The sequence below is a fragment of the Camponotus vicinus genome, unplaced genomic scaffold (genome assembly GCF_025532165.1).
Source record: "Camponotus vicinus isolate PSW18456_S1 unplaced genomic scaffold, iyCamVici1.0 SCAF_5, whole genome shotgun sequence".
In the NCBI taxonomy this organism is placed as follows: Eukaryota; Metazoa; Arthropoda; class Insecta; order Hymenoptera; family Formicidae; genus Camponotus; species Camponotus vicinus.
The window spans coordinates 19,045,363-19,069,427 of NW_028141977.1; the positions used below are offsets into that span (position 1 = coordinate 19,045,363).

The following is a 24,065-nucleotide window of genomic DNA, read 5'->3' on the forward strand; positions in this document are numbered from 1 at the left end:
TCGCGTTGTAATTCTTGTCTGTTACTCGGAACTGAATATAAAACAATAAGTATAGAATAAACTCTTTATGAGAAAAAGAAAAATTCTCTATTAATATTCTATTAATATAATTAATTTAATCTTTCTTTTTAATTTACTATGAAAAATAAAAATGGAGAAAGAAAGAAAAAAAAGAAAAAAATAAGATAAAAGAATGAAATAAAATGAAATAAAAATGAAGAATGTACACGTACGTGTAGAAGAGTAACTCAACAGGAAGTTGCGAGCTTTCCAAGCCAATCAATTTTGGTCGATGATGGCTCTTCTACGACGCTCTCGTGAATTTCTAATACATCTAGCGCTATTCTATTTCCCATCATCTAATTTGTTTTGTATCTCCCATCATCTAATTGTAAGATTATAGTCGATTACATGCAAAATATCCGCCTTTTCTCAAAAATGTCTACTAGATTAAATGTCGCTTGTTTTTTAACATTGTTTTCTAGCTACTCGATGTGCAGGATGATATCAATGTCAATTCTGACTGATGACCCTCGGGCACTTTCGTTGCGAAGTGAGTGTACAGTGGAATTTATATTGAAAATTCCATTTTCGGAAGGGCCTTCCTCACTCATGGGCGAACGTGCAAATATTTCCGACGTTTAAGTTCACGTTGTAGCGATTTTTTCGTAGCATTTTCGACGTACGCGCTTGGAATAGAAGTGGAGCTTTTCGGTATTTTCTACGCGCTTTGTTTGAATCAGAATCAAATTATCACGATTAAAATTGTTACTTGCCTTACTCGCGGTTGAAAATGCTTATTTATGCATCTTGAAATTGAATATGAAAAACGTACAGTTGAGAAGAAAAGAATAATTAAATTACTTGAAAATTGAAGTGCGTTATTTAATTTAATCTCGCTCTATAAATCTTTGTATTATAATCCAGCGACGAACCTCAAGTTTCCTTATGAAAATTCGATATAAGATCTTTCAAGTTTCTGTTTCTTAAACAAATCGAGAAGAGTCAACTGATGAATTTAAAAGGAATAAATTTATAAAAAGCGTTTTTGTATATTTTCGTATTACTTCGATAAGATATAAAATTTTATGTGTTCGAGTAATCTTTTGAATTTTTGTTGTGTTTCGGAGGAATATTGCTTTTTACTAAAAACTTAAACGCTTCTTCGACTATGCGATCGGACTAGGTCCTTTCCAGTAATTATTTTAATCGATGTAATTTTTGACGACTGTATCGCACGCAAAATGTTTGCGATCGTTAATTAGCTGCTAATTGGATCTTATTAATTATGATTCTGCCGTGCATTCACCGGGTGTTGCTTTGTCTATGTTAATGGAGAGTGCACGTGCGGATCGCTGTGCATCTTCCCGGATTAATGTAATGCATTACACGAGACATGACTTGACTGCCGAGATGGTACGAGAACCGAGTAAAAGAAAAAATTTAACCAGTCCAGATCTAATGTTGTTACCGAGCCACAAATTTATACGTACATCGAGAATAGCGCCAAATAAAATAGCGCCTAATTCTTTATGCACGAGTGTATCTCTAGATATTTAAATCTATGCGTTAAACTTTATTGTTAACTTTCTTAATTAAACTTTGCTAATTGCATCTAGGAAGCAATATAAATCGTACATTCTCTATCACTCCGATTAAAGATCAGCACGAAAATTTGGAATTTATTATAAATAAAAAAGCGCGAAAAGTATAATGAAAAGCTGAAAAAAAATATTTAATTCTTTTTATCAAATACATGTGAGTAACGTTATATTTTCCGTCATAAAAATTGTTTAAAAAACAATATTAATAATTTATATACAGGGTGTCCCAAAAGTTAGTTTTCATTAAGTACTTTTTGAGTTATGAGGCTTGAAATAATATTTCAATTCTACATAAACCATAAAATATCTAGTAAAATATTCATTTTTTGATTATCTTACTTTAATATTTTTATGTACAAAATAATGATAGGAATCAATTGGTGTAAAGAAAACACATAATTGTTTCGAAAAAAAAAATGTAATTGTTAATTGCAAATTACATATTTTTTCTTCGAAACAATTATGTGTTTTCTTTACAACAATTGATTCCTATCATTATTTTGTACATAGAAATATTAAAGTAAGATAATCAAAAAATGAATATTTTACTAGATATTTTATTTACGTAGAATTACGTAGGTTTACGTAGAATTGAAATATTATTTCAAGCCTCATAACTCAAAAAATACTTAATGAAAACTAGCTTAATTATAGTGTTTTGGAAAGCTTTCGAGATAAGTTACAAGAATATGTAATAAAAAATAGGGGGTCCCATTTAAAAAATTGAAGGTGACCTTCACGTGACCTTCAAATGACTTTTCGAGATCAAACCAATGACACCATCTTATGGCCCCCTTCAAGCCATACAACTTTTGTCTGAAACATTTCTTTCTAAAGTGCATAGTTTATGAAATATTCGACCGTTCCGGGACTTTTGGGACACCCTGTATAAGAGAGCGCAAGTGTAAGAGCCGAAATTTTGAAGACCCTACGCACGTTTCGATAACCCGGGGGCAGTCGACACACTATAATTAAAGTTTCATTACGCAACGAGAAATTTATACTTGCGATCGCAGGATGCAGATACCAGGGTCGCCGATATCAGGAAGGGACGGCTGTGAATACATCCGAGCCCTGTCTGCGGTGCCGATGCACCGAAGGCGCATTGAGATGCCGGTTACGGGTGTGTCCGCGATTGCCGAATCCACCACCGACGGGCTGTCACGTTCGTTCGTCGGCCGAGGATGCGTGTTGCACCGAGCTGGTATGCGGCGAGCAACGTTAGTAAGATAATATCTCACTTATAGCTACTGGATTATCTCGTTGGTGGAAAGACTTTTCGCTTCGCTGACAGAAAGAAAATTGTCCCCTTCCGGCATCCACTGCTCAAGCTTCGCTAAAATCATTATCCGTTCTTATTCCTTCTCGCTCGTTCTTATATATTTCTCGTCTCGCTTCCACTCGTGGGAAACTACCGTGAATATTTATGGAAAAAGAACGGGTTCGCTGTTTCAGTGATCAGTTTCGAGCATTTTTCTATTAATGAGAAAATACTGTAATCCCTTTACGATCAATAAATGTTGTAGAACCGAAGGGTCTTTCTATGAATGAATGAATTCAAGAAATTGTAGAAAAATATTACAGCATATGGCTTTTTTTTTACATTCATACTTATATTTTTTCATTTCAAATATAATATAAATCATTTTTTAAAAATAAATTTTACATCATGAATTCTCTAAACTATATGATTTAATTGTTCAGGGAATTAAATGATTATTATACTAGAAGTTGGTTGGGGATGTCTGTGTTTATACATAGACTTATCTCGTCCCTTTTATAGAGTCCGTTGCATTAAAACGCATAAAAGTTTCGGCTCTGTGGCAAAGCAGATTAAAGAGTTAATTGTGATGAGCAAGAGTTTAAATTTATTATTTGACGTACAGGCGACATCAAGAATATGTTACGGACAGCCAATATACCAACGAACATAGAAGCTGAGGAGCACGCTCAACCTCACGAAGGTATTTCTATTCTGTTGATTTTATATTTTGTTATTTACCTCCTCCGGCAAAAATGTCGTGGTGTATTTGTTGTACAAATAATTTTTTTTTAAAGTTGTACTCGCGCGCGCGCACATATACAACACATAAACGGTATTTATTTCACAAAATGGCAATTTGATTCAACTTATTATATAGTATAAATAATAATTTATTTCTAATCTAATTAAATAATGCATTCTTAATTAAATTAGTAACGCGTGGTGTGTGTGCGCTATTATTTTTAATAATTTCCTTCCTAACTCCATCTCTGGAAAGAGCGTCTGGGTTACTTCTGTGGTAAATAAATGAGCCTCGTTACGCCCGAGTAAACTTGGGTAAATAAATTGAGGTAGGTAGAGAACACTCGGGCATAACACAGAAGGGGTTAAAATGGCTCGTTACTGCTGAAACGAAAGTAATTTTAAATTAATTCAAGATTTCTTTACTGTCGCAAGGTTTACATTCCTTCATCTTTCCACGATACAACATTAAATTCAGTATTGCTACATTTTAAGTAATAATTTCTATGTGATAGAAATTTTATATGTGTTATGTATATTGCAATTAAATCAATGTTTGTGATTTTTTCATCATTTTAACTTTATTTATTTTAAATAATGAAGATGATTGTTTTAGCTGATAATCTGTAAATTTCTATTTAATACTTTTGTACTATTCTTTTGTTCGTGTCAATGAATTAAGCACCTCTTTATTTTTCTTCAAAGTTTATAACGATCCTTTCTCGTTTACCAAAAATAAAAAATCCCAAGTTGATGAAGTTATATATTGAATATTAAAATATACAATAGAGCATTCGTCAGAGTTGCATTTTCTCCCGAAACACAACAACGTTACATTACTTTATAAATGTATAGAGCTGGTGCATCTTTCTTGAAAGCATTGTTAAATAAATTACCGGGCACCGAGAACTTCGCCGAACTTCGACGAGAAGTTCACGTGCTATCTCACAGACAGGAACGATCTTAACGAGAGCAATTTAACGTAAATTACAAAAAAACTTCATTCAGTGCTCGATTGCAATTAAAGATTAACCATTGTATATATTGACGTTTCCATCCCTCTTTAAGACACACGAATGATTGTCGTTATAAATATCACGTCGCGAAATAAAATAATTAGAGCAGAGATGTAAGTTGACAGAATTGAAGATTTTATCCGACAGATGAGAAGTCTCGGGTGTCGCATAAAAATATTATTTACATAGAAATATACTTGGTACGTAGACTTTTATTACTAAAATTGTCGCGTTCAAATTTTGATCCGTCTTTGTTGCAACTAATATTTATAATTTTTGTTAAAGTTGGATTTAAAAAAAGCGAAAAATAAATTCGAAATATACTAGGATGTCTGCACGAGGGCATTCGATACGGCTTAGGATCGGCGATGATGGGCTCGCGCAGATGCGAGTACTGTTACTGCATATCCGGCTCGAGGAGATGCGTCCGACCCAAGTGTCTGCTGCCACTGCCGGGATGCACCCCGTTGTACGCGCCCCATTCCTGCTGCCCGGTCGCCTATAACTGCACACGTGAGTGTATTTTTATCACGGCGAGACGCGCGAGTTACTTTAAATCATCTTACCAATGGCCCTCTTTATTTCTTTTAAAGACCACCATCCGTCCACAATGGCGCCGCTATCGGGAAACGGTGAGTTTGAATTGTTGTCGCATTTACGAGGCAGTTCTCTTAACTGAATTCTAGAAAAGCGGATGACGCTTGACGAGAGATTTCCCGGAAACTCGATCAAGCTCTATTGCTTACGTAGAGAAGTTTACTTTGCGATTCTTTCTTTTCTCTTTGCAAATCTGAGAAGAAAAAATATTTTGAGATGTGAAGTTTTTGAAGTGAAAAGTACCTGGCAATTTTTCCGATACTGAGGTAAGAGCCTTGTTCTATGAAACTCTCGATTTACAAATTCAACGCTAGTAGAGCTGGCTTAATATGATAAATAGCGAGTAAACGGAGATTGTTTTACATATATTGACATTGTGTATACGAGCAGGTAACTTATCAAAGTTCGCCTCCGGGAGTAGAAAACTTGAAGAAAATCGGGCTATTAGGGATTATTCCGAAATTTACCGCCATGCGACTAAAGCTTTCCGCCGAAGCGCGCTCTCGAAAGTTGTGATGAAATGTGTAACTTAATAACGAAGAGTTACTGCTAACGTTATATCACCTCACGACACAAGGATCCTACCTCCGGATAACCGACGAGGTTCATTTAATGCTCGGTAGTCTCATCGGTATGGTTTAAGCTGTAACTTTCAAGAAAATACTATAATAATGTGTATTATTTAAATTAAACACGGCATTATAATTTTTTTTAAAGCGAGAAGGAAGGTATTCTTATAAATCTTTTAATTAAGAACTTTGAAATTGGAGATTTTTTTATAAATTTGAAGTATCGATTTTTTACCGCAAGTGTTTAATCTCCATCAACAAACAGAGCGCTAACGAGCCTTGTATTAAAATTTTCCCTTAAAGTAAAATCCACTTAAAACTAACTAGGACGATTAAAAGTTCGTTATTTTTTAATTTTCTTAGTTCGTTCAAGTTATAACTTGAAAAGTGTGTCTCGTCGTTTTTCTCAATTTCTGCGTCGATATTTGCGGTTCGGGAACAATGCGAGACTTCAAAACATCCCGAGAGAAGACGGGGGACGAGCATCGTCCCTGGATCCTCTCGTTAAGAGGCCCGACATTGGTAGAGGACCGTACACCGCGATAAAGAGAAGTCAGTTAGTGCCGTCCGATGTCTTGCTCCGGAACGGAAGCTGGGCAAGCTGCGACGCTTCGAATTGCCGAGATTGCGGAAGTTCATTTAACGCCCGGTTTCGTCGTGGCCGCTTAAATTTTAAGCCGGGCTTAAGTCTCGGCCGCTACGCGACGGCTGTCACTGGCTGCCGGGACATTCGCGGGGACGACTTAATTTTAAACGAGCACACGCGCGGGAAACCACCCTCGTCAAATGGCGGTTGCGGGCCTCGTCGACCGCCAACGACTGATCATGAAAAGTCGGTAAATAACGATCCCGAGTCACACACAACCACTCGTTAATTCTCCCGCCGAACAAACATCCTCCAAGTCGTCTCGTTTGCTCGTTAAAAAGAGGATATTACGGTCTAATAGGACGATACCAAAAGAGCACAGTTATCACCATCAAAATATAATTTTGTTCAAATAAAACTGCAGAAAATGTAGAAATGTGCGAGATTAAAATTAGAATAAAAATTAAGAAATTAGACCTTATAATAATTATAATTACGATTTATAGATTACGCTATAATTGTATGCACATTCCGACAAAAAACCAATAATTCTACTCCTTTTCCTGTACCGTAAAATCTCCAAAAATCCGGACATTCGAGGGACATCTCCCTCTAATATCCTTGACGATAAGTCAAGAATATAGAGAGAGAATCGCGTCCCGTCTGCGGGAGCCAGATCTTCGCGTTCTCACGGTTCGGACGATCATCCAGGATGTCGCGTGGGTGAGCGTACTTACGCCGAGGGCGAGATGGTTCGCGACATCGAGTGGAAGACCGCATGCGACAATTGTTTCTGCGCGATGGGCGCCATACGATGCGTTCCGCTTGCGTGCGCGCCACCACTTCAAGGCTGCAGCCCGATCGTCCGGGAAGGACAATGCTGCCCGTCCACCTACAACTGCAGTGAGTTCACGCAAGTTTTTTTTTTTTCAAGCCGCATCAGGCCTGCTGGCCGCACACGCAACATCCGGCGTGTTCGCGCACGGTTCGCATGGTCGGATTGTGTTTTCCTAAATTAATCGCGAAATTCTTGGGATCGCAAATATTGACTCCCCTTCTATGTTTTTTTTCGAATCGCTCTATTAAAGATTGAAATATAAAAAAATGCGGCGTATATTGTGAAATATGAGACGATTAATATCGCAAATAATATTATTTCGAATATTCTGATGATTTTTTCCCTTTAAAAATATGATGAAATAAATAAAAGAAGATGACAAACATGTATACGGTAATATTATAATTAAAAAATACTTTTGTCTCTTAAGTTTTCATAAAAATATTTGCGGGGTTTTTGTTACGCAGAATTTTCTGCGAATTTTACTTCTTTCAATTCCTTATTTCGCATTAAAATTCTACGTAGAAAACCTCTTGTTAGTTATGTAATTATATAAAATCAATTTCTTCACTTATCTAATAAGAAACTGAAACGTTATTTTTTATTTTTATATTTTCGAAACACGCACATAATTTTCAACATCGCGGCTGATAGTAATGGAAGCCGATCGTGGCTAACGCCGAGTCGGAGTATCGCTCGGTTAAGTCTAAAAATATTTGACGGCAAGCGAAAATATTTATTTGATGCATGTGCCGTTGCAGGAGAATAACGAACGCTGCCGTCAACAAATAGCGTCTCGTCTCCGTGTTTAAAAATATTTCACCGGATATCTCTCCACTCGCGAAAGGAAAATAAAATATTTTGTTGGGCTTTGCATGCGCGTAAGCGAATTAAACGCGTCGATCCTTGGAAGCGAGAAACATCTGCAAATTAAAATGGGATTTAATTTCCGCACGAGGGATCGTTTATTCGAGATAGTCAATATGGCTGCTCCGCGAACGTGATAGCCATCGATATTAATATCGCGGCGAATAGAAATATATATCTATCGAATAAAATTGGCCACGTATAAATTATAATTTAAAAGCATGTTTCGTACACTGCCGCCAACAAATGTCATCGCGTCTTGTTTAAAAAAAATCCACTACGTAAAAAATTTTTATATTTGTAATTACACAGTTGTCTTATGCAAACACTACTCATTTAGCCTTTATTAATTTGAATGATGTAAAATATTTTTTTGTATATGATGTACGTCGACTAGAATACTTGATTTCTTATATTTTTAGTCCTCGTATACTTTTATACTGCCTATTATTTATGTAATAATAAAAAAATAGTAGCAGAGACAACAGATTTTTTCAGATTTTCACAAGGATATTTATATATCCTTGTGAAAATCGATACGATACGTCTGATTTTTCTTTAGTCGAAATGCATAAATAGAGTATACAATATGTTTTGTTAAGGGAAACACAAGCCGGATTTTTTTTCTAACACTAGTATTCTCTGTCTTTATTTTATAAGCATGTTTTTTACCATTCAAAAGTCCTATCTTGAGGGAGAGAAAGATTAATGTTCTATAAACTAAGAGATGAAACGTTCAAGGCGGCAACATCGAAGTAAAGGCCACCCAGAACTACGCATCCTACGCCTTCATCAGCAAGGACTACGCTAAATTCCGCAAGGAGACCAACTTTTTCGTACGTTTTTACATTTTATTACGATTTATATATTTATCTAAATTATCATCTTTTTCTATCTCGAGCTATAAAACTAATTAATTCTAACTAACTATTCTAAATAAGGTTGTACGCTATTCTCCATATCTCAAAGTTTACTAAATAGTAGGAACAAACTCGCGCGGGATCGAAGTTAAGGGACGGTGATTTATGCAGTCGGCGGAATTTAATCAATGAAATTTACCCGAAACATTGGTTATAAACGCGTTAGACATTCGACTTAGTTCAGGAATTTAGGGATGAGGCATACCTTATTGGATCATGTAATACGCGATACGAGTTGCCGATCGGGAGACGATGTATCTATTATGGACGTATTGCGTTATTATTAATGGGTAGCGTCGTTAGTACAGAATGCCATTTATGTAGGGGAATTTGAATCTCGCGAGATACACGGGAATCTACTCAGACAATAGAGACGACTGCAGTGGATCCCGAGGTTCGTCGCAATTCTTGAATGCGAGGGTACGTCAATCGCGAGTTAAAGAGATCTCTGATAATTCTTACTTCGAAATCATGAAGATATTCTGAAGCTATTATTATAACACTATATGTAATGTATAATAAATTTTGTAAGAATTGTATAAACAAAAAATATTGTATTCATATGTTTAATTTATTAAAGTTGCAATTTTTTAATTTCTTTAACTACTCGAAAAAATTTTCTATCCTACATGTTTCGATTTTTGTTCATTTGCTTTCACTTTCGATGTTGTTATGCATTTATTAAAATTCTACATTATTCAACACTTATTGCATGTGTATAAATGTGATATAAATTCATGCTTTTTAACAATTAAACAATTTATGAAATTTATATTATATTATCGATTTCTGATAATTGTTCAATGTCGAAAAAATTTCGCATGCAATTGAGATTGAGAGATCATTAATTCAATCGATCGAGTTATAACTAGGAGAAAAAATGGAGCCAGCATAAATAAAATTTTATAAAAATCTCTCTTCCTTTCTCTTTCCCTGTAAAATAATTCTAACCAAATTATGGTACGGAATTTATTAATTGTTTAGCCTGCAATTGATCAATCCACGAATCTACCCGTCGAGGGACGAGGTCACAGAGTGGTCGATGAACGGATTAGCACTAGTACGATCGATCTCGAGGAAGACTCGTTTGTCACCACTTATTCTACTGCTTGGCCCTCGACCATGGAAACCGACATCATGGACAATGAAATCTTGATAGGGACGGTGGACTACAAATCGACCTTGGAAGTGACGACCATGGCGACTTTAACAAACGAGGTTTCAATTTGATAATATATAATTCATATACAAAAGTGTTTTAGTCGGTTTGTGAAAATTACAAATTACTATAATACAATTTACAGCTGAGAAATTTTTGAACGAATAAAAGTATAAAAATATATATATTAAAAAAATTTCAAGTAAATAAATATATAAATATGTACATATGTATATATATATAAATATTTATAGGCACATATTTATTTATTCTTTTAAATTTTTCTTTAATTCATACGCAGTTTTGATAAATTATTTTAATATGTATACCAAAAAAGTATATTTAATATACTAAAATGTATTATAAAACAAAAATATAGATAATTTAAGTGAATTATTGATATATCGACACATATAAACATGAGTATATTTTATAAATATAATTCTGAATTAACAATCAAAAATTGTGATAGTGTCAAATTAATAAAGTTTAATAAAATTCAATAACAATGTTTTAATTTTTGATATTTTAACGTTTAGGTTTACTGTATTTTTCAGTAAACCTGATATGATAAATCAATTTATGCGTTAACGATTATTTTGTCCCCCTTCGACAGTTATCGAGTAATACTGAATCAACAACAGCATTCGAGTCGACGCTGGCATCCACTAAAGACGCTGATTCTGTCACTGATTCCTGCACGATGTGCTCGACGAACACATTTACGGATTCCACGATTGCATCAACGGAGGATCCATCCAGCATGGATGGTTCGACGATCTCATCGTCGGAATGGACGACGGAATTAATGCTCGATAATGGAAACGATGAAAACGAGGATACCGACGACAATGAAAATAAAAACGCGAGAGAAAACGAGGATCGGAATAAGAACAAGACTACCAAAGCGGGAACGAAGGCGGGAGAAAAAGCGGATATAATTGAGAAAAACAAAGCTACGACGCATCCTTTTGTGATTTCCACGGATGCAGGGAACGCGCTTATCCCAGACGAGAAATTGTCCGAGAACTCTACGCTCACTAAGGTAACGATGAGGGCAGGAATAAGGATTTTCATACATGCAAAAATAGTGGATATCAGTGAGATATTTTTCTTAAAATCAAGAAAAGATCAGAGATTTTTATAAATTCTCGAGCTATTTTATGGACATAGATTATGCCGAATATTTACATTAATTCTATATTAAATGTTGCATATTATCCGAACATTTCCAAAATTATCACGAAATGCCGAAGTATCTTTGCGGAAGTTCTTTTAATAATGAAAAAACTTCTAGAATTATGAGCGAGGAAAATAAATAAGAAGAATAAATATATTTTGAACTTGGGCTTGGCTTATCTTCTCCAAAATCGAAAACTTAAAATTTTAAGACTGATTATTTTAAAATCTTAACTAATCATTTTAACTTGCTTTAAAACTAATATTTAGCAAATTGACCGGATGTATATATTTCACTAAAAATTTACCATTATGAATGGAGAGCAAGTAAATTTGTTACGATTAAGCACCTATGGCGTAGAGAATGGAGGCTGTTGATAAGAGACCCGTCAACAGTCCATCGTCGACGATACTCATGCCAGACGACATCCTCGTGATGAACGTGACAGTCAAGACGAATGTCTCGGTGAGCCATATACAAGGTGTCACGATAAATCCAATTAGAGCCATTCCGCCGGACATTGAGGCCATTCTGAACATCACTCATCGAGAAAAGGGCGAGGATTATGATTACGACTACAGCGAGCAGACTTTGCCGCCGTCACTGCCGAACGTCAGGTGAGACTGATATTACATCTCGATTCATCATTCACTCTCTAATCCGTGATTTGACTGGAACTTCCGCGAATGCGAAGAAAGAATAAATGTTTTTTTTTGTTTTTATGAATTTCATAATTGCAATGTATTTTTAAAGCGTAGAAATATTGAGGTCAATGTGATCGATAGCGCGTTATATATATATTTCTTTTTATTAGTCGGCGCAATCAATTTTTCACGCTTAACGAAACTGCTTTTTTTATGAGTTTTTCTGACCGGAGAATATTGCCGTTTAATTAAATTGGAATCGTTTGTCGAAAACAACTGATTGATACCGATTTATAGCGGTTACCGCTTCAACGGCAGGAAATGTGCAACGCCAATTCGGTTGTTCGCGACTCTAACATTTTTTACGTCAAATTTATTTATTACACATTTTTACATAAACGATTATAATACGAAAAATAATTCTTTAAAGAAAACTGTGGTTACTTTCTTACTATAAATCTATTATTTTTTTCTCACGATAATAATTCCAAAATGCAATTAAAATTACTTTAGAGAGTGTATTTATCACGCTAGCAGAAAAATTAAATTTCACTATTGTAGGATAATACCCTTCGTGGCGGCAGATGCGTTGGTGAAGGACAAGGACGTACCTTCGCCTGAGACTGGATATCCGCCTGGTTCGGTAGTAGTGTCCCCTGAGCTACGACCGACCGTCACTTCCGGTTTTTACGACATTGCAACCCAGGAGAACCGATTTAGCCCACCGGTAGAGACCGAAGGTATTTTACGATTTTCTACGTGGAATCTCAAATGAATGAGGAGATAGCAAAAACATACGAATGAGAAAAGGAGAATTAGATTTATGGAGAAATTATATTAGAGAATAAATTTTAATATACTTACTTTCATATATCTATTTTTTTGCTTCTCTAGGAAATTTAATTATTTTTTATTAAGCTATTTTCTATGTTGTATTTGAAGAAAAAAATTTGGTACTGTCACTTTGCTAATTTAAGATTAATCACACAATATAATCTGAAAGAGTAATAGAACTTTCTTTATATAGGTGGTTTTGTGCCTAGAGAGCCGCCGTATTTCGATATTCCTTATCACTCTACAGACTTAAATCTTGAAATTGGTACTGGAGTTACTGTGGTTCCAGCACAGATTACGAAGCCATATCGAAAAAACCATGGTATATACGATATTTTTTGTTAATCTATCAAATTTTTAATAGTAACAGCCTTTTATATCGCCAATTGACATGTTTTACCTGACCAGACTTATCCAGTGAATGTCATTTCGAAAATATGGAGTACCATCACGGTGAGATCTTGCCACGAGCCGGTCTCTGCATAATTTGCATGTGTTATTACGGAGAAGTCGTATGTTCCTCGGAGAAATGTCCCCCCTTAAAAATTGGTTGTCATAGGATCAATTCCGAAGAGAGATGTTGCGGAAAAATCATTTGCGGTATATATTTCATTATTCTTCCTACCGTTATAATAATCGCTTTTCACCTGATCTCTCATATAAATTAATTATTACGCACGTGTGAACTAGATACAAGGTATTAATTTATCAAAAACTTTCTGATAAATAAATAATAATTTTTTTAACAAAACGTTAATGATAATAATAGTTTTTTTTTTAACAAAACGTTAATGACACAATCACACTTTTTACTAAAATATATTACACGAGAACTAAAATGTATGTCAAGTTCATAAATCATTCATATTCACGAGAATTGTTTTCTTATCAAGAATATAGAGTTTTGAAATATACATCTTCACATTTTTATGATATATTTTATTCACTATTATAGTTGAAGCCGACGAGTCACCAACGGTAGTGCTCGATCGTGCCGATGCCACGGCGCCTTCTCAGCGACAATCGACAGTGTCTCCGGATCCCTTTCGCGACGTCATCAAGACCGAGCCAGCCCCCGACTTACCTTCTCTGATCGAAGACATGATCCCCTACCTGGTTGAACGCGGCATCACAACGCCCAGACCGACGTCTATGACAGCATCGGTTCAGAACTTGGTGGACGATCGATTACAACGCCCGCCAAACTTTGACTTTACGGAGCAAGTGTCGCTTGTACAGCTGCCTTTCGATTATAGAGAGGAAACAGTCGATTCCTCTTTCTTGCCGGAAACGAAGTACGGAGCGAATCGTGAAGTGCCTTCGAAGGATATCGTCTCGTTAACGTACGATTCCAAGAATCAGATCATGGATCGCAAACCCGTCGAGAATCCCATGGCAGGAGTCTTCAGCTACGGAATGCACTTGATCAAGTTAAATCGTACGAACGACGATTCGAAGAACGATTTCCATCGGAGTAACATCACGGAGCAGAAATTCGTGAAACAAAACGTAACCGAGATCGACGGTAGAAACTTTACCAGCAAAGTGGACAATCATACCACGAAGTACGACAATCATACCGAGTCGGATAATACGCTGAGTGAAAACGAGAGGACCACCGAGGACGCCATCTTTTCATTGGACAGTATTCTTGAGCTGCTATTCTCCTCGAATAGCAGTTCTAGCAACAAGCTGCTCGAAACCACGAAGACATCACATGTTTCTTCCGTGGATGGCGAAAGAGAGGGTCAGAAGACTCTTGTTGCTTCATCGACGAGTGCGGAGAAGTTAACCGAGGAGATGAAAACTGTCGAGACATCCTCGAAGGTCCTCGACAACGAGATACCAATGTCCATGGGCAGTTTGCTGAAGCTGGCGGGCTGCAATATATACGGCCGAATGTATCGCGTCGGTAGAATCATCACGGAGCTCTCGAGTCCTTGCATGGAGTGCAGGTGCACGGAAATTGGTGTCCAGTGCAAACAGTTAGAATGTTGATCGGACACCGATTCCCTCCGTGCATCGAGTACCGATTTAACGACGTCATCGTAAGAAAACGTTTCGCGAATACTCGAGAATAAAATAAGACTGTCCCGTCGAAAATATTGAAAGTGCATATATGTTGCACAGGATATTTCCGATGAAAAAGCTATTTTATGATTTAGTACAATATAATTGCATTTTTTAAATTTCGTTCTTTCGTTTAACTCTGAAATCTATAAAGATTAATAATAATGAAAAATTCAGTATTTTTGGGATCAAAATAATATTTGAAATATATTGTGTGCGTGTGTGTGTATGTGAAAAAAAAAAATCTTTATAGAAAATTATATTTTAAGATTTGGAAAGAAAAACGATATTTAAATATAAATAATTTAATATGCATTCGCAAAAAAATTTTGAAGTTCAAAAGTCTAAAAAATCTATCACGATGAATCTTGCCAGATGAAATCAGTAGCTTTATTACGAAACACGAATTGACAAAGGATCATTGTAGCATTTATTTTTATATCTTACACTTATGAAATTAGAGAAAGATAGTTGATAGGAATTTTTCTTGCAGTTTCTCTCCAAGATTCGACCTTTACTGCGACCGCAGAATTTAATATATTTCACTATTGGTATAATTAGAGATGCTGTCCGAAACCACGAATATCTGGAACTATCAAGACGGTTCGCTGTTGTATCTTCCGCTAAGACACTCTGACAGTGCGATGAATCTTCGGCCAAAACTTCGGACAACTTGGGCTATGTAATTATCCAGGCAGAACCGATAGACTCGGTCTCGATGACCCTCGATAACGAGACACCGATGTTCGTGGTCAGATTACTCTAACTGGATGTAATATCCGCGCGTATTTGTATCGCGTTGGTTGGATCATTATGTAGTCTCAGTAGTCTCCGAGTTTTCCTCTCGAATGCGGTTGCATGCGCACAGGCGAGTTTATGTATAGAAACTAATGAAGCTCAAGCGTTAGATCCGAGGAATTGTTAATGGAAGAGTATTCCTATAGAGTATTCCGACAGAATAATTCTCTTTTGGGGATAAAATATTTTTCAAAAATATATTTAACAGAGTTTACTTCAAAAATTTAGTCCGACTTAAAACCTACTTCGAATGATTTACAATTCGCGATAAAAATAGAATTTTATTTATAATTTTATACGTTACATCTTAATGTAACTCCTGATGTATATTTTGCGTATATTGTACTTTTTTAAATCTGCCTTGTGCATTACGCAATATATAAAATTATAAATACAACTTTTGTCGCGAATTATATCGTTTAAAACAAAGTTTAAAACGGAATAAAAGTATAAGTTGCGCGAGAGATTTAGTGGCCTTCGGTCATGCAAAGTTTTAATACGCACATAGCACTGTTCTCGAGAAGTAGTAATAAAACTTGGATATTACACTCGAAAGTAGAGAATACTTTTTTCTTAATAATCGCTTGTTTCGGGACTTTTTATCAATTGATTAATGTCAGCTTGTGATTTTCCTCCGTCTTCTTCGGGCACATAATTGATCCTTCCCTCGATTAGAGGTATCGCCCGTAATCCGGCCCATAGTTCACCGCGATCGTCGTCTTATCCTGGGATTCCCAGATTCCTCTTTCTAATTTCCTTCGTGTCTGTCGTTTTCTCTCCCTTGTATCGGCGAGTATTATTCCGGGGACGTCGCGCGACGATCATAAACGCAAGCCTTAGGAGAATCCACGTTCTGACGGGATCGATCAGGATGTAATTGTGAGGAATAGTTCTTCCGTGCCTCGAAGGATAAGTGGATGAAGGCGGAAGTTAGCGCGGTATTCGTTCGCCCCGACCGTCTTTCCTCTTTAATGGGAATTATCCGTCTATATCGCAGGTTGAGAGAGATGGCGAGGAGGTGGGGGTGTCGTTTTGATTTATCTTCGTAATTTATCTCACTGAACCGAATGCAAAAGATACCCGGTTGTGGAATACTACGGCAGTAGGGGAGAAGGAAGAATAATCATTTGAGACGCGAAGAGAGAGAGAGAGAGGGAAAGAGAGAAATGCTCTTGCAAAATTCAAATTATTCTGCTAAATTACACGTCTTTTGTAGATTAATGAGATTTGTGGTGTGTACTATTGTACGCCGACTATTAATTAATTTTTATAAACATTTATACAAAATTAAAATGTTGACAAAAGAGAAAAGTGGATTTACACGAGTTGAATCTACTTCGAATCAAATGATCTTTTCTTTTCCCTTTCAAACACAAATAAATATTAGAATCTGATTGGAAAAGTTATTTGATGTTAGAAGAGCTAACTTATCTTGTGCAGAATTTTGCAATTTTCTGTAAATGTGAACCTGAATAACAATTTAAGAGAGAATACTTATGTTAGTTTTTAAGTTATGATAACGATCTCAATAGCATCACTGATTGAACAATTATATTATCGCCTATTATGTATACATATATGTAAGCAGAATGAATCAGTTAACAACGAAGATGATGTTGAAGTAATTTTAAAGGTTCTGTTTCAATTAATATTATATGCATTATTTTTAGGTTTATTTTTTGAATCGCCGTAGTTAAAGAGAGAGAGAGAGAGAGAGAGAGAGAGGGATAGAGAGAAGAACATTAAAAATAATAAGCAGATGTTATGAAATGCAAGTATGTTAAATTTCGTATTTTATAACTATCGTTATAACTATTATAATTATATCGAGAGTCGTAAGATTGCTTGGTGTATTGTGATTTATATAAAACGATAGAGAGAAGAACATTAAAAATAATAAGCAGATGTTATGAAATGCAAGTATGTTAAATTTCGTATTTTGTAACTATCGTTATAACTATTATAATTATATCGAGAGTCGTAAGATTGCTTGGTGTATTGTGATTTATATAAAACGTTTATTAAATATTTCGTGTTTAGTTTTATTAGTTTTATTAGTATTAGTTTTCTCTTTTATATGTGTGTCACAACATATTTTTACAAGCGTTCACATTCTCGAAGAGAAAATTCGCGATTTCCTTATATATTCTTATATATCATTTTGAAGAGCGTAAAAATTTTATCGCAAACCTTACGAAAGAATAAAATCTTTCGCTCTTCTTAAAGAAAAACATCGCGCGTTATATTTATCGATAATATACTATTTACCTAAACCGATTTTTTAAAATTGACAGGTTCCATTTTGAATGCCGCATAGAGGCTTTATGTACTTTATACATATACATATAACCCAATGTAATAAACTTTTATACATCATCCCACAATTTAATTTTCAGCTTCTTATTTTTTCTTTTCACTCCTCTTTCTTTCATAGAGTATAGTGGGACATATTTAACATGAATTTACCTAGTTTTTCAAATAAATGTAACATTTTTTCAATGCCTTTGAAAAAAATAAGTTTTCTATGAAGATTATTTTAATGCGAAACAAACATCATGTTAAGTATAATGTTGAGTAACAATTATGTTATTAAAATATATATGATTAATATACACACATCGGAAATTGCCTGGGAAGATGAATATCTCTGGTAAAAGGGGCGGTGTGCTGTTTAATCGTAATTAACGCAAAATAATGGCCAATCTAATTAACTTTAATCTTTGAAACATCATGCTTTCGTTTATTAAACGGAATAATAATGGCGCATATTGAATGGGAACAGTTTTAATAATGCGAACGCAGAGAGGAGAATATTTCGATAGGAGATTGCAGGTCGTATCATGAAACATCATACGATTCATTCGACTTTATTGCAGGCAATCGGTTGTTTCGATATACAATGGAAATAATGGGGAGGGGACCTCATTACATGTACTCGCGGCGAATCACAGTACGAAGGTGTGTGTGTGTGTGTGTGTGTGTATGTATATGTGCGTAATTATATATTTAATAATTCCTATTTACAAGGTTCCATAATGTAATTGTGTCGACAACACTAACATAATCACAGCCAGTTTGCCTCGTAACATTGATAAACAAGTAGGTATACTACTAATTGCCTGAAGGAGAACACATTATTTTTTCTCCGCGCACATGTATATAATTCTTTTCATTCTATATCGTTACATGCTTGCGTGCGTTGCACGCCACAATCCATCTCTGCACCAATAAATTTCTTTGATAGCGCGCGCAATAAAAATTTTCACACTAATATCTGAAATACTGAAAATCTCAAAAAATGCGACACGTTACAGAATCTCTTTAAAAATGCACGACCCCACACACATTGGAAATATATTCAATTAAGAATCGAGTAAAAATTATATCGCTTATTAAACGTGATTTTTATTCGAAAGAAACGAGACACGACGCGTTATCGCAAGTTCCTTACTTTCGTCGATTTGCTTGTTAAAAAATTCCGACAAGCACGAGTTTAAGCGAGTTTAATCGAGTTGTGTATTAATTCAAGCTTTAACGACGATATCTATTATCGCTCGGTACGATGCATTAATCATTAAATTTAAGCGGAGAAAAACAGCACGGGGGTGTAGAAAATTGATGAACGTTTCTGAATCTGAACACACATGAATCCTTGACCACTTCACATCGTGATTACAAAGACACTACGCTAGAAATATTCTGCAAGTTTTACAGCTTCGTAGATAGAAACGCGATTATCTTTACTTTATGATTATCGCTATATAAAAGAGATTGGCTCTCGCTCTTGGACATCTATCGGGAAATATGGCAGGACTGTGGTTTAATGTGAAGAAATTTATTTTGCACATCTCGTTACCCTCTCGCTCTACATTAGCTGATAACGTCAAATTCAAGATTACGATGTCGTATATCTCTACAGCAGCGAAATTAGCTTATTCGAGATTTACGTAATTTCGCTTTTTAAAGTCAGTCGCATGTTGTTAAACTTTGCTTTATTAACGATCGATACATTTATCTTGCCATTATTAAAATCTTCGTTATATCGTAACACGTTTACGTTAATAATATTGTGTGATCGCTTTATTTTTTTATACACCTTCTTACATATCTCGTACACGCTAAATCGTTAATATGAATAATAGAAAGGATGAAGGTATTCCATCTTGTTCTCTCAACATTGTTAGCGATGTACTAGCATTAATATACTCGGAATCGTGATTCTTATTCTCACGCGAGCCATAACAATATCCTGTATTTCTCTATTTTTATTTAAATAAATTCGCTCTTCACATTCTATTAATAAAATTTAATTCGTCCCCATCGCTGGGCAAACTTACCTGCACCGTCCATACGCGTCCATATCGTTTCAGCCACCTTAAATTGTGTGTTATATAATTACTCTTATTTTTATTATACACGCATGTCACACTTTCATAGTCTCTTTTTTTTCGCCAATAATAGCGAGATTGACATAACGAGAAATTATTACATATCGTATCGCTAAGTATTAATCATATACAATTCGATCCTATCGAAAAGTTACAATCGGCAGTTTTAAACGTTTTACCTGTCCGTAAAAAAGTTGCGACGTTTACCTCCATAGTATCTGTAATATCAAATTTATCAAAGTTATCGGAGACGCGAAGAGTCACAATTTATATTCACTTTAAAGTGCCCCATCGTTCTACCGCACATTTCATCGAGCGACTCTTCGAGAGTCTAAAGATTCTAATGGCAGCGAGTAGCATGAACGAGTTCGACGAAAAATTGTTGATCTTTGGTATTTGTTCTCCTACCAACTTGCCGAGCGCGAATTTTCACTCGAGTCTCTTTACGAGCATCTTGACGTATCGATCATGTGATTCCCTTCCGGAGAAACTTTCACGCGCGTCTGCCGAAATCGCGATCGCGTTCGTAATAGACCGACGAGATTTGATTGCACGAGATCCCTGCGAGATTCGAGAGCGGAAAGATTCACCTGGCAGATCGACGTTCAGTTCATTTCCACGTTATCCGTTCCTTTTTCCGGTCCTTAAGATCCTCTACTCGAACACACTCTCGGCGGCCTCCCGGATCTTGACGATCAGGAAGGACCGTCTGCAGAGCTTGACGAGCATCTCGATCCTCTGTCAGGATGGCTTCCTGAGCTGCGGCAGGGCGATTAGGTATACGTTGCCGAGGACGGCGCCGACGATCAGCAGCATCACGCTCACGGCCGACAGCAGCCGCGCGTATCGCACGAATCTGCGGCCACGGGCGTCCTTCTTGCTCTGGTTCGGGAACACAGCCAGACCCAAAAGTGGACCCGCCAGCGCGCCCGCGACGTGTGCCGCCCAGCCGACCCGGCCGCATCCGAGCAACGCCGGGATGGGCAGCGACGCGACATCCGCGCCGGCCAACAACAATACGGCGCCGAGACGCCAACCCGCGTAGCGTAGTTCGCCGTGGCACTGAAATCAACGAGAAACAAAAGGATGCCACACGATCGGCTCGTGTAGCTTTGTATACGAGCGGGTGTGCATGTAATTTTGAGACTTTTCTTCTTTAAGGGTCTAACTTACTCTAGCGGTATGAAAAACTAATGATTTTTAGAAATATTTTTTTGTAAATATTAAAAATTGTGTGATCTTTTAGCGTTTTATGTTTTTATTGATGTTTAAATAGTAAATTGAAATTTTAAACCTTTGGATATTTAATTTTATTTTGTATATTATATGAGTTTCTTGCACGTGGCGCATTCAAAAATGTGCATAGTTCGACAATATGATATGATACTTTTTGTATAATTGTACCTAATTTGAATAAAATTTCATTTAAAAAAATTGGAAAATAACAGAGCAATGTCATTTCAAAATTAGATATTCGAATTTCAATATTGCTAAAATTGTTTCATTTCTGGAAGATGGGAAAAATACTCGATATTAATTTTTTTAATTTTAATTAAATTCAGTATCCCAAAAATATAGTAGAAAATTAGACCGATTTTTTTTTATTTCAGACATTTACACGAGGAGCAGCATGTCATACCGTCACATTTGAATACGTTGGCTCGTTAGAAAAAAAAAATAAATAAATAAATATCCAAGATTTAAAAATATAGACGTGCTATTTAAATATTAATAAAAACAAAATGCTAAAAACATCAATTTTTAATATTCTTCCAAAAGCTTCTAAAAATCATCTCTCTCAATTCTTCATACTAAAATAGACTGGACATTTAAAAAAGAAAAGTCTGAGCAAAAAATCCCAAAATTATATATGCAGTCGCAAATATACAAAGTTATATAAGTATATATAAGCTAAAAATCTGTAAATTTCAGTCTTAATGAATTCAAAAAAGTATATAATTCCAATACTTTCTTGAAGCAATTAGTGTAATCGAAAAAAACTTTAAATGTAAATATTTTATCGGAGATTTTCCTATCACATTTTTCACGATTTCAATTATTAAATAGAATATCTCGAGCGAAAACATTTCTCGTGCTGAACAACACTTTTTAATATAACATCTTTTGTAGTCTTCAGTCTTTTTTCATTTTTTTATACCGCACACGCAATGAATTTTTAGCGAGCAGGCGGACGTTGACGGGCGGCTTATGTGAGTTGAGATTCGTGTTCTTAGAGATGGAGAAACTTTTTGTCGCGCTTACCAGGTAAAGATGAGCAAGATGACTCGTGAGCAGTGCATAAACGCCTGCCGAAGCGCCGACCAAGTAAAGACTGGGTTGCAGAAGCGACGCTCCCAGGGCGCCGCAAACTCCGCCGCCCAAATAGATTGTTGCTACCCCTATTCGTCCTTGCTCCACCTGCGACCATGAATTTTTCACGCTCCTTATCTGCTTGTGTAAAAATCTCTTGTCCATTTACAAGTATGAAATTATGACAACCTCTATTATTTAAGTTCTCACAAAAATAATTTATTGTTGAATTGCTGGTGGAAATATTTTCAGACGCGATAAAGTAATAGAAATCTTATTTGAGAATTTTATTTATGCGTAACTGGTGTTGGTACGAATTACGTAACAACATAAAAAATAACAATATATATGTTTAAAATTTATCAAAATATTTTTTTATCAATATTTGTATTGATATAATAAATATATATAAACTTGTCAATCAGAAAATCAAGCTAATCTACTCCATTTTTAGCAAATTTCTTAACTTTTAAGAGATATATAACTATAAAATTTATAAAAAATATAGTTAATTAAAGATAATAAAGAAATTAAAATTAAGAAATTTTCGTAAAGCTCATATATCGTTAACAAAATATTATCCTTATCATAATCATATAATTATATCCGAGTAAACGTCATTATCTTTCAAAAAAATCTTCTAAAAATATGCTTTCGCGTATTTAACTGCTTCGAAATATATTTCGCGTACGATAAGAGCGATTTAATCTGTCAATATACGAATATTATCCGATCTAATTGCGGATAAAAAGGTTCGCAATCGAAAAGAAAGGTTTTCGCTGTCTCTTAAACGCAGTGTCTCGATATCGGCCAGCTGAACGACGTTCCCGCAATTTACTTGATTAGCTCACCTCGAGTGGAGTGGCCAAGACCAGCTGAATGACCACGTTGAGTGCGAGGTGAAGTGCGTTCGAGTGCAGTAGCATGTAGGAGGCGAACCTCCAACCCTGCACCCTCTGACGGGGATCGTAGACCAGCCATCTCCGTAACGTCGCCTCGTCTCCCAGGCAGTGGACGGTTATCTGTTACGAGTGAAAGCACGTTTAATGTGCCTTTTCTCGCCTCTGTCGCGGAATATGCGGAAAACTCGTATGGCGAAAGAGCGCAATATTCAAGGATACGGAAATAATTATACGTCACCGTGGACAGACGTGCCAGAGACGCTAGAGATGAAATTAATTGTGATTGACGATGTTTCCGTTAAATTCTATTACGTGCGCAGTAATGAAATATTCGTTGTGTGTGTGTATACATTTACCAAATATCATCTTATGCACTTACACGTAAATCTTTATGCATTTTTTTCACTATAATGTAATATCTATTTTATCATTTAATTTATATTATTTTATATTATTATCTATTATCTTATTATTTATTTTATATTTGAATTGAGTAATAATATATATAATAATTTTTTTATTGCTAAAATAGTTTTTATCATTAAATTAGAGCTTGTGATATTATTAATATAATGTTTAATTGTGTTTTAATATATATTATACTGTGTACGCCTTTTGATGTCACCCAGATTTCTCATAATCCTCTAGAGAGAAGCGATTTAGATTAGTATGTATTTAGAAGCTAAATAAAAAGATACAGTAACACACAAATTAAACATTATCTCAGATTCTGTGAAAGTACTGGTGCGCCAGGTATTTCCTTAACGAAACTTAATTC

The 24,065-nt window shown here is 35.6% G+C and overlaps 2 protein-coding genes across 7 annotated transcripts in view; one reads left to right on the forward strand and one right to left on the reverse strand.

Annotated features, from left to right (window-relative positions):
- The window catches only part of LOC145972330 (uncharacterized), a 38,192-nt gene extending 20,128 nt beyond the window's left edge, over positions 1-18,064 (forward strand). The window contains exons 2-14 of the mRNA XM_083100873.1: positions 2,621-2,824; positions 3,491-3,568; positions 4,953-5,138; positions 5,219-5,257; positions 7,089-7,280; positions 8,824-8,918; positions 9,987-10,220; positions 10,778-11,206; positions 11,702-11,958; positions 12,547-12,725; positions 13,013-13,141; positions 13,228-13,419; positions 13,775-18,064. Coding sequence (XP_082956999.1) covers positions 2,621-2,824; positions 3,491-3,568; positions 4,953-5,138; positions 5,219-5,257; positions 7,089-7,280; positions 8,824-8,918; positions 9,987-10,220; positions 10,778-11,206; positions 11,702-11,958; positions 12,547-12,725; positions 13,013-13,141; positions 13,228-13,419; positions 13,775-14,817 — 3,257 coding nt within the window. The 3' untranslated portion in view covers positions 14,818-18,064. The remainder of the gene's footprint in view (positions 1-2,620; positions 2,825-3,490; positions 3,569-4,952; positions 5,139-5,218; positions 5,258-7,088; positions 7,281-8,823; positions 8,919-9,986; positions 10,221-10,777; positions 11,207-11,701; positions 11,959-12,546; positions 12,726-13,012; positions 13,142-13,227; positions 13,420-13,774) is intronic.
- A 7-nt stretch (positions 18,065-18,071) lies between these two features.
- The window catches only part of Rho-6 (serine protease rhomboid 6), a 170,031-nt gene continuing 164,037 nt past the window's right edge, over positions 18,072-24,065 (reverse strand). For all 6 annotated transcript variants that reach the window (XM_083100886.1, XM_083100885.1, XM_083100888.1 and 3 more), the window contains 3 exons: positions 23,237-23,407; positions 22,338-22,493; positions 18,072-21,137 (listed from right to left, as the gene is read on the reverse strand). In XM_083100886.1, the coding sequence (XP_082957012.1) occupies positions 20,817-21,137; positions 22,338-22,493; positions 23,237-23,407 (648 nt within the window). In that variant the 3' untranslated portion in view covers positions 18,072-20,816. The remainder of the gene's footprint in view (positions 21,138-22,337; positions 22,494-23,236; positions 23,408-24,065) is intronic.